Source organism: Clinocottus analis, unplaced genomic scaffold (assembly GCF_023055335.1).
Source record: "Clinocottus analis isolate CAN_PGR_092001 unplaced genomic scaffold, fCliAna1.0.p SCAF_14, whole genome shotgun sequence".
Classification (NCBI taxonomy): domain Eukaryota; kingdom Metazoa; phylum Chordata; class Actinopteri; order Perciformes; family Cottidae; genus Clinocottus; species Clinocottus analis.
Genome location: NW_027175865.1, coordinates 11,497,285 through 11,507,871, shown reverse-complemented (window position 1 = coordinate 11,507,871; position 10,587 = coordinate 11,497,285). Strand labels below are relative to the sequence as shown.

The 10,587-nt window shown below is 40.3% G+C and overlaps 1 protein-coding gene across 1 annotated transcript; it reads left to right on the top strand.

The window, feature by feature from the left end:
- On the top strand, positions 1-1,378 carry hoxa1a (homeobox A1a). The gene is made up of 2 exons (XM_068575791.1): positions 1-613; positions 1,011-1,378. Exons 1-2 carry the CDS (start codon positions 7-9, stop codon positions 1,376-1,378), a joined length of 975 nt encoding a protein of 324 aa, XP_068431892.1. The 5' UTR covers positions 1-6.
- The last annotated feature ends 9,209 nt before the right edge of the window (positions 1,379-10,587 follow it).

The following is a 10,587-nucleotide window of genomic DNA, read 5'->3' as shown; positions in this document are numbered from 1 at the left end:
GCTACAATGAGCAGCTTCTTAGACTACTCGGTGATGAGCGGGGAAGGGGGCTCGTGCTCTGTCAGAGCTTTCCACTCGGACCACGGGATTACAACTTTTCAGTCCTGTGCAGTCACTGTCAACAATTGCGGGACTGATGATCGCTTTTTGGGGAGCAGGGCGTCCCCTGACGGCATGCCTCATCAGCCGGGGTCATACCAGTCCAACGCGAGCTCTCTGGGTCTCGCCTATGGGGCCCATCCGGCCTGTAGCTCCAGCTATGGACCCCAAAGTTTCTGTGCTACGTATAACCATTACGCGCTCAACCAGGAAGTAGACTCCGCCGCGGGATTCCCCCAGTGCAGCCCACTGATGTACTCGGGTAACATTTCTTCCTCCATGGTCTCTCAGCATCGCCAGGGTTACAGTGCCGCCCCTTTGGGTCAACTACAGTATGCCCACGCTCCCTACGGCGGCGGACACGAGCAAGCAGCCCCTTTTCCTGGGTGCTCGAACCCGCTGTCACCACTGCACGCAGCTCACCTGGACGCTTGCTGTTCACCTCTGTCTGAGGGCGTATCTTCTGCGCAGACCTTTGACTGGATGAAAGTCAAGAGGAACCCTCCAAAAACAGGTGCGTGCCAGTGTCCCAAAAATGTATGTCTACAACATTAGCTCACAAGTGATCCGACATCTTACGATGTAATGGATGTCAGACAATGTTGGAAGATATTGTTGTGCGTGAGACACAAAATAAGTACATTTAAAGCACGTTGTGGAGTTGAATTTGAATACTTCATTGACACTTGCTGCCTGCTTGTGCATTGATAATAATGTATTATGCTATATTGTGGGAAAAGACAGAGGGCTGGAGATATTTAGTATTGTCTAATGAAGTTTCCCAGATGCTGTCTTTTTGTGTTATTTCCGTCATGTGCTTATTAGCACATGACTAACAGCTGTAAAAGTTTTGAGCATGCAGGGTAACTTTTGCTCTACAAGTCCACGTTGATTTGTGTCTTTGTCTGCAGGCAGGTCTGGGGAGTACGGTTATGGAGGTCAGCCGAACACGGTCCGAACCAACTTCACCACCAAGCAGCTGACGGAGCTGGAGAAGGAGTTCCACTTCAACAAGTACCTGACTCGTGCGCGCCGCGTGGAGATCGCAGCCGCGCTGCAGCTGAATGAGACTCAGGTGAAAATCTGGTTCCAGAACCGAAGGATGAAGCAGAAGAAGAGGGAGAAAGAAGGTTTGCTGCCGGCCAAAACTCCATGCTCAGACCCGGGAGAGAGCAGTCAAGAGAAAACGGACGATGGAGCGTCAGAGAAGTCCATCTCAGCCCCATCTACTCCGTCTCCAACATCCTCCACGGTGTCTGATCCTTACTCTTCAAACTAAGAACTCCCCCCTTACCTTTGTAGGTCATGGCGGCCTGTATATACCAAAGCTCATAGCCAGTGTAAGCCAAGGTCCTGGTTGATGACAAATGTGAATATGAATTAATGCACTATATGTGCAACTTTGGACAATATGGACCATTTCTGAGTTATACATTTGTTTTATATTGTGTTTTGTTTACGGAAGAATGCTGACATGACTGTCCAAACAAATGTATAGGCGATGGTTTAAATGTGTCCACTTTATTTTGAAATTTGACGGTAAATACGCGTTGCACCGCGACTATGATGGTGCCAAAGATATCCAGCTCCTTCCTTACACCTGCTTCTGACCAGTGCAATGTGCCGATGTAGAGTCACAAGGCTGCACACACAAACAAATACCTCAAATGTGCCAAAGGTGTAAATGATTGCACTGGATGTGCCCAAGCAGGCATCACATAATCAAAGAGGTGACCTCGTTTGATAATCGGAGTGCACTGTATTATCTCCTTAATCACCATCACCTCTGTGTTTAAGGCCTGCGTGTTTGTGTGTGGCGACTGTTTGAATGTCTATCTTGTGAGATTCGCATGATGCGTAATGCTTTCATGTATCATTAGCTGAGTTTTATCAGTTGGAGAGCTGGTCATGGCCATGTATGTTCCAAGCTTTTATCTGTTGTATATTTATTCTAGTGGAGCACAATATGTTCTGTCCAGAGAGACGTTTACGGGTCAATCATGTGTATTAAAGTGCGTTTACCTCTACACAACTATTCATGTGTCATTGCTAATGGGAGACACTATTAGAAAAGCTTTTTTGAGTATTTCCAAGCAAGTCTTGCATCTAAATACGACAAAAATACCTTTATTCTAGCTTTAATTCTAGCTTTATTTGGACAAGAACAGAAATCACTGTCCATTTCTCCATCGTTTGAGAAGCTGCATGTGTCTCTTTTGGCACCGCAGATTCTCTCAATGTATGCGGCCGTGCGCGCTCCCGTCCCTGGGGTAAGGAGTTATTGGCATAATAAAGGCATGTTTATCCACGGAGGAGATGAGAGCGCGGATGTCAGCGACATTTGTGATGACAACCTTATCGAGCTCTTGGCTTATTGAGGGGACAAAAAAGAAACACTATCGATTAAAACATTGAGGTTTAGGCTATCGACAAGGATGGGGCCCCACTGGCCCTGTCAGCGTTAACTCCTCAGGTCCCCGAGTCACACGGAGGTGTCATCTTCCCCACCTGATGACAAGAGGAACAGTGAAAACTTGCAGCTCTCCATGTCGCACAGTCAGCTCTACACAGATTAGCTTTTTCAATAATTTCAGGTTCTATTATAGTTATGGCTGACTTGTTCATCTTCTCCTTCAAGAGTTTGAATGAATAACGATCATCTTGACTCAAATGAAAAGTTCAAGAACTTTATTAATATTCATTGATACGAAAAAACAAACAAACACGTGCGTCTAAACTGCTCAGAAATTGTTGTTTATTTTTATTTTTAATTGACTTGCCTACATAATTTTCCATAGAAAAGAACTGTTTCCTGATGCTTTCTCTGTTTTAATTCCTTGTGTTCAGGCTGCGAGTCCGTCATAGCATAACAAGCAACAACAACAACAACAACAACAACAACAACAACAACAACAAAAAGCCCAAAAGAGCAATGAGTAATGAGCCACCTTCACCTTAACCTATAGATACCTGCAGGAACTGCTCTTTTCGATCTGTGGAGATCTGCTGCAGCGCAGACTGCTCAGTGTAATCCAGCAACAGTAAACATATGAAATGATGTAGCAGCCTGTGTTTAAATAATCTCACATTGTTTCCATATGTTGTTAATAGTTTTTGTGAGGTGTTTTTTCTACAGTGACAGGAGTTGCTCTTCATGAAATAAGTGGCAAGGTTAATTTGGTGCAGGCTCCCTCATCGTGTTGTGAGAGTTGTTTCGTGTACAAAGTGTTGCTCAAAAGACCTGTTTGTTTTTGTCGGAAAAAATGATGTGCTATATGAACAACTATTATTTAAACAAGAGGCTGAATTTTTATTAAAAGATAATGCAATATAAATTTCTAAATGTTAATTTTTAAAAATATGATATGATTAATTTTAATTATATAATAATCGGCAATTGGTTTGTTGTTACGTCCTATTATATGTATACATTTTTGGTTTAAAGTTTGTTAAATCATTTAACATATTTATAAATAGCTTTATAAAATTATTGGATATTGAGCAGTTTACAATAAGAGAATGATAATAGATTTAAAATCTAAATAAGTCGTTTTATTTTTAAATGTTTTTTATACATTTCAATGCTAATATGGACTGATTCAAAAGTCTGTCAGTTGTTAACCTGATAACATGATTATAAGACCAGAACTTCTAAAATGTTGTTAATATATTCCTTCTCAACGAAACTTCTCCAAAAATGTGAGAAACCAAGATTTGGAAAATATTTGGAAAAACTATTTGTTAAGTGTTTATTTCCACATAATCTACATATTTATGTATGTCGATGAATTGATTCCTTTTATTTTTTACTCGTTTTCAGTGATTCCCTTTAAATCTGAACATCTGGTGTATTTGGCTGCAATGCAAATATCCCTTCGTGCAACACTGACAACATTTTGACGTGTTTGTGTGGAATAATTTAACATTCAAACATAATAGAAGTTGTAGAGAGTAACATGATAAAGAACGGTAATTTATTCCCTAATTTTTTAACTACTTATTATCTAATTTGTGTGAATTTCCAGATACAAATAAATAGTCAAAATAAAGCATGTGTTTCTGGAGACACACCAAAATCTCCCCAAAGACTTTTGCGTGTTCCCGGACCGCAATTTTGGGAAGTTTATGCCCCACGGTTCTCCCTCCAGGATCCTGGGCACGATGCAGGATCCCCACAGAGTGGATTAAACACGCAGCTGACCCTCAAAAGAAACGGGGTCAATCCCCGGTCACACTTTGGGTTTGTTGTCGCAGCACCACCCACACCTAAACAACAGTTAACAGACCACACTAGGCAAACAAGCACCCAAACAACGCAGTCACAGTCCAGATCCGACGGCGGGTTTTACTCAAACACCCTTCAGACTCGCTGCTAAATATAAGAAGTGACCTCAGAAAAGAAGATCTATCCGGACGTTTTACACGGTCCGACTGCCAGAACATCGCCCTGCGCCCCTGATGGTTTCCATTAGGGCCCTCGGATAAACACAGGGATGGTGACAGATGTTTGACGAAAATCATTAAGGTTTTGTGAAGGAGGAATCAACGTTTAACACTTCAGATTCAAGGAAAAGACGCAGAAAATATATAGATGTATTTTGCGCGTCCTTGATGTGACCTAAAACACACGTGCGCGTTCTGCCAAGGAAATTATTTGGATACAACATATGAAATACAAAATTAGACTTTTTATTTTGGTAAATTAGGTAAGCCCATATAACAATTATAGAAACGAGAATAAAGTTATGTCCATTTGACTAAAACACATATACATATCCATTTGCGTCTATTTCCCTGAAGACTTGGGGGAATACACTAAAATATTCTGAAACTGTGTACAATCCATGTTAAAATATTCAAAGTAATTGAAGATTGTATCTTAAACATATTAAACATAAATGTATTTATATTTTATACATAACAAAATATATTTTCGGATAACTTAACAAGATAAAAAAAAAGCTGTGGCAAATCCTATATATTAAAAACCCATTGTTTCTTTAAAATATCAACTTGTAAAATGGAAAATTATGTTATGCAGAAAAAACATGTTTCTACAGTAAGTTTTGTTTACACTTCAGTTCTTACATATATTAGAGCTAATGTGACCTGAAAACAGATGTTTAGAAGAATTGTTTTTATTTTTGCAAGATATACAGCAATTACTATTATTAGAAAATGCAATACCCCAATGTTTAGAAATACATTTTTACTCAAAGTTCTATACATTCACTTGTGTTAACTTGTTTCTTTAATTCATGGTAATAATTTTGATGAGGTCATTTACTACTAATTAATGTATCATCAATATAATACTTTCATCGGTATTTGTCACTATTTTGAAGGATGTCAGGAAGCAACTCAGCTCAAACCTTTGTGCTCAGAACCTTCATAGGAAGAAGGAACTTTTCAAAGAGTGCTGAAAATTGTTGAAAGCTAAAGTTTCCTGTGTGTAGCTGACTGATAAACATTTTTAATTTATGTGGTCATTAAGACTAATTTGAAGCAGTTAAATAACTAGAAGCCTGTGATCATTTGGTTCTTTTTCTTCAGCAGTATCGGTGGACACAGAACATCATTTGTGCATGCAGAGTTGACAATAATATTCATAGTCGGCCACCTGACACTGCACAGTCGTAGAAACCCACTTTCACATTAAAAAAGTCACAAGATATTTGAGGTTGCTAAGTGGAAATACAGGTGCTGAAGGATGCTAAGGTCAGCGATGAGTTAGCACATGCATACACAGGCTTTGCATCCACACATACTCATAATGACTTAACTGTGTGTATGTGTTTGTGTGTGTGTTTGTGTGTAAAAGACAGAGAGAATTTACAAGACAGAAGAACATAAAAAGGATTTAGATGCAAACAAAAACACAAAGGGAACTATTTTGTCATTATGGTATAATGAACAATTTTACATTGCCTTTACATCTTTTGTTTTTTTCAGCCTCATTTCTGTATTGTAATGGAGAAATCACAGGTGTCAAAGAGAGCATTATGAAGATGAAGGTATAAACACAAATATTTAGTGTGTTCTTGAGGCCTGTGATCAGATTGTGTTTATATCTTAGTTGTGGTTTGTTTATAGCCCTCAACACACACAGCTGGGCATGGTAAAAACCCAAACAAGAAAGTGAGACAGACACTTTCCTTGTCTACTTGTGATCACACAACAGTCAACAGAAAGTGAGCTCCCAGAGAGACAGAGAGGCAGACAGACAGAAGTCACTCATCAGGGTAGTCGGGGTATTGGCACATCCACACTCATTGACCACTCCCCTGTTGTGATTGGCAGCCAAAATGAATTCCTCCATCGACAGATGTGAGTCTCCAGGTGCCGATAAAGGGACAGAGCCGATAGAGGGATTGACAGTATGATGGAGGAAGAGAAGACGGGGAAAGAGAGGAGAGATGACATCATGTGGTCAGTTTCCTGTATGCATGTGATGAAACAGTAGAACAGCGTTGTGGTGTTTAGAGGGAGGAAAGGCAAAGTTGAGGTGGTAGGTTAGAGGTTGACTGGAGAGCTGCACGTCCACAGCAGAACTCACCTCGAAGACTTGTCTGCAGTTTTCTTTAAGCTCCTTTTGTCTGTTGAAGCAGTCCTACTTGGCCAAATGGCGTGACTCAAAGTGAACAGAGGAGAGAGCAGCCAGGACGCATTGGAAGGTCTGAGGCCCCGATGAGGAGAGAGGACTGGCAGAAGGGCAGTGGTCTAGAGACAGAGGTCCATCCATCACACATGTCCTAACCTCAGCTTGACCCCAGCATGGCAGCCAATGAGGCGCCCTCCCCCTCTAAAGAAAGCCCCCCACCATACACACTTACCTACTCACACACACACACACACACACACACACACACACACACACACACACACACACACACACACGCACACAAGCACACACACACACACACACACAAGAGATCGGGTGACACTGAGTGGAGTCTGGATGCTCTTTGTGCTTGCGATCGTCGCTTCCCAGAATCCTTTGTTTCTTACGTGACTGATGTGAGTATCAACACCTGACAGACAGGCTGTTCATCCCATGTTTCTCTCTCTCTCTCTCTCTCTCTCTCTCTCTCAGTGTCCACACAGACCCATCAGACAGGAACATCCTGGCTGAAAAGTTGCGTAAAGGTCAGAATAGCAATACATAAGACAATGTAAAAAACAGACTTGGATCGGGGACAATACAAATATTTGTGACTGCTTCAAATAATAGTAAAAACTATTCCAACTCAACATTGTAATTGTTCAAAAGTGAAATATTTGACCAGTGTTTTATCTCCATGTGGACTCCTTTGAGGCTATTCTCATCACATATCATTTTAGAATAAAAACACTCCATACGTTCCCTTTAATAGATGTCTGAAATACAGTTTTTAACCATTTTTGGTTTTCTAAGAACAGGCCTACTTTATCTTAAACTTAATTACACATAATTAGTAATTGCTCAACAGTTAAACAAGTAATTAGTAGCATTGCTTGGTAACATTAATTTTGTCACGCAGCACAGCTCTAGAAAAGCTGCCTTTTAACAACTCAAATTCCTCAACACCCACATGTCACATTTTTGTACTGAACAAATCTACAATTAGAAAACGGCTCAGTTTAGCTTAGTCTCAGTGACCGACCATGTTCAGCAATCCAGAGAAGTCCTCTCAGCTGAAGGCTCAATGGAAGGAAGGCTCAACTATATTGAAGGTTGGTTAGCAGCTGAGAAGGCACAACTAAATGAAATATAACTAAAGAAAAGGACAACGTTTGAGTGAACATGAGACACATTTAGATACGTTCTGCGCCAAGCTAACCCAACCAGCAGTTTCTCTGATAAGAACAAATTATAGCAAACTCCTGGTAAGAAAGCTTAAAAGTCCATCCTAAAAGTTGGCAAAGCAACTGAGCAATACTGAGATTGGTAACTGTAATAATTACTTCATTTTTAATGAAAGTGTAATCAATTTAGTGTAATGCTGCCTAACAATGGTCTACAGTAGGTGATGCTAACCACCCAGGTGACCCTGTGTCCGAGTGCGTGTAAACCAACACAGACAATGAAGTCACAAATTAAATGACTCAGTATAATAATAATATCCATCTTGGGAAAATAATATAAAACATTGTCAAATTTATAACTCATTGTTTAATACTGTGTCAGAGAGATGATACAGTTTTGTGTTGCTTAAATATTATGACTAGAAAGTAAACTGTTCCCTTGTCAGGCAAAGATGAGAAAACACCATTCGCTCTGTATACTGTGGTTTTTCAAACACAGTTGTGCCTTTTGTAGTGCTTGTTATTGAGCCAAAGATGTGAGATTAACACACAAACATCAAACATAATCCAAAACCCTAAAACTGCACAGCTAGCAACACACCTGACAGCCTTTCCTGAGTGCTTGTCAATAAGCAAGTACAGCGTTAGCCAAGCCTTTGATATCAATGACCGGAGCCTTTGCCTTAGGGCTCCACGATTAACTAGACAGGTGAAGTAACACATGTTAAAATGGCCTCAAGGAGATAATTGCTAAAATATCACAGAAAGAAACACAGAACCACTACTTTCACACAAACGCACACAGCTCCGGGGCAGAAGAGAGGTTTCAACACCACAGATTAAACATCTCCATGTCAGGGAGAATTTGGAGAGAGTGTGAGCGTTGGACTCTGCTCGGAGCGACGTGCAGCAATGTCGGGATGTTTGAGCTCACCTGACACCCTTCTGTTTGTGAGCTACCTGTCAGTCCGCCCCATAGGAAGAGCAATGGTGCTCACGTGCGTTGTGACAGAAGACCATAAGAACACAATCTGGGAGGGATTATGGAGCAATTTGTGCGTTAACTGACACAAAATGGAACGCTCGACCTCTTTGATGGTTGCTGTCAAGAGTTAGCAAATCACATCAAGCAATTTAGATTATTTCCAGAAACATTTGACACAGTCATTGCACTTCTGCCAGTAGTTTAACTAAAATGTTAGAGCATTTCTTATTGTAATAACACTCATTGAAATTAACATAATTCAAAACGACATTGAGTTATTACATAAGATGCCCCCTTCAGAAGCAAAGTCAAATTTTGTTGCCATAAATTACACACAGACTCACAGCTGTAATGTTGTATGGTAAAACAAGCAGTGTTAATACAGCATCTTGTTATTGTAAAGAATGACAGAGATGTTTTAGTGACAGATGTTAAGCTTCGTGTAACTCTAAGCCTCTCGTTTGTACACGCCTGGAGCGCATTGCACTGTGGGAGTCTAAGAGGCGAAGTGAAACTATGCACTGATAGGCTGCCTTTCCCCTTCAGGCAAAGAGCAGTCAAGATTTGAATCTCACAACACTCATAACAGTAAGTTTATCAAAACAAATTGAAACTGATTAAAATGGTTGAGATACTGTATGTTTATGATTGTGTAAACATTTTGATCACACTGTTGGAGTTCAGACATTGACAAGAAGCAATGGAACATAGTCTTACGTAAAGTATGATGTTGTGGAAGTCTTACTCCTTTCTTCATTTGTTTAAGTATTCCAGTCAGGTTCCTGCACTGTTTTCAAGAGGTATTCACAGCCTGATTCCCGAAAAGCTATCATGGTCATAAAACAGGCCTTTACACACCAAGCACGTGGTGCATAAACAACAAACACATGCAAAATACTCATCTGCAAATATCATATGTAATATGGCTTTCATTGTGAAAGGTAAGAAAGGAGAGTGGATTCGCTATGCTCTGCTTTTTTAATGGTTGAAAGTGTCTATGCTAATGCGTTATGATGAATCTCACTGTTCTTCTTGCCAAAACTCACCTTGCATAGCTGATTGAGGCAGTGATGATTGGTTAAGGTTAGGCATTGACCTTGAGTAGATTGGGACTTCCTGTTTGCGGCAACTTCCTGTTCCGGCTGGGCCACAGCAACAGCTCTGCTCCACCTGAGGTTCTATGCTTCGTCTCTGCCCTGCATCCAGACCGCCTCTGGGACGTTTCCTAGTCTATCCCTATAGGCATCCATTCTTCACTTCCCTTTGCACTTTTATTCTGTTTCTGACTAGTTTCTGGACACTAAGCTGTACATTTGTCATTAAATCAATGAAATCTATCAGCTGCCTACTCATCAGTTTTTCTGTATTTTGGTACGAACCTGACCTGACAAAATATACAAATACTTTTTGCAACATTCCATCTTCCTTTATTATTTTTTATTTACAATACAATTACTTTTTTGTGACATTTCTCATATCACCATAACTTTTTTTCGCCAACCCTTGGAATGGGCGACTGTAGTTTAGTAAAGAGATCGTAGTCCTTTTAACTGAAGGTCGGCTAGTCCATGTTTCCTTTGGCTGGATAATTAAGCCCAAATTATGTCCATTCGTACTAGTTTAGCGTAAAATGACTTGGAAGACTATAGCGCTACAATTACTTTCTTCAACATTACTTTTTTAGGACTTTTTTCAGCGTACTATAGTATTTTATGACT

Bases quoted from the DNA above. Each gene is read 5' to 3' on its own strand.
- hoxa1a (XM_068575791.1), top strand. From the start codon at position 7: ATGAGCAGCTTCTTAGACTACTCGGTGATGAGCGGGGAAGGGGGCTCG. The intron at 614-1,010 runs GTGCGTGCCAGT...CTTTGTCTGCAG, and splicing joins GAGGAACCCTCCAAAAACAG to GCAGGTCTGGGGAGTACGGT.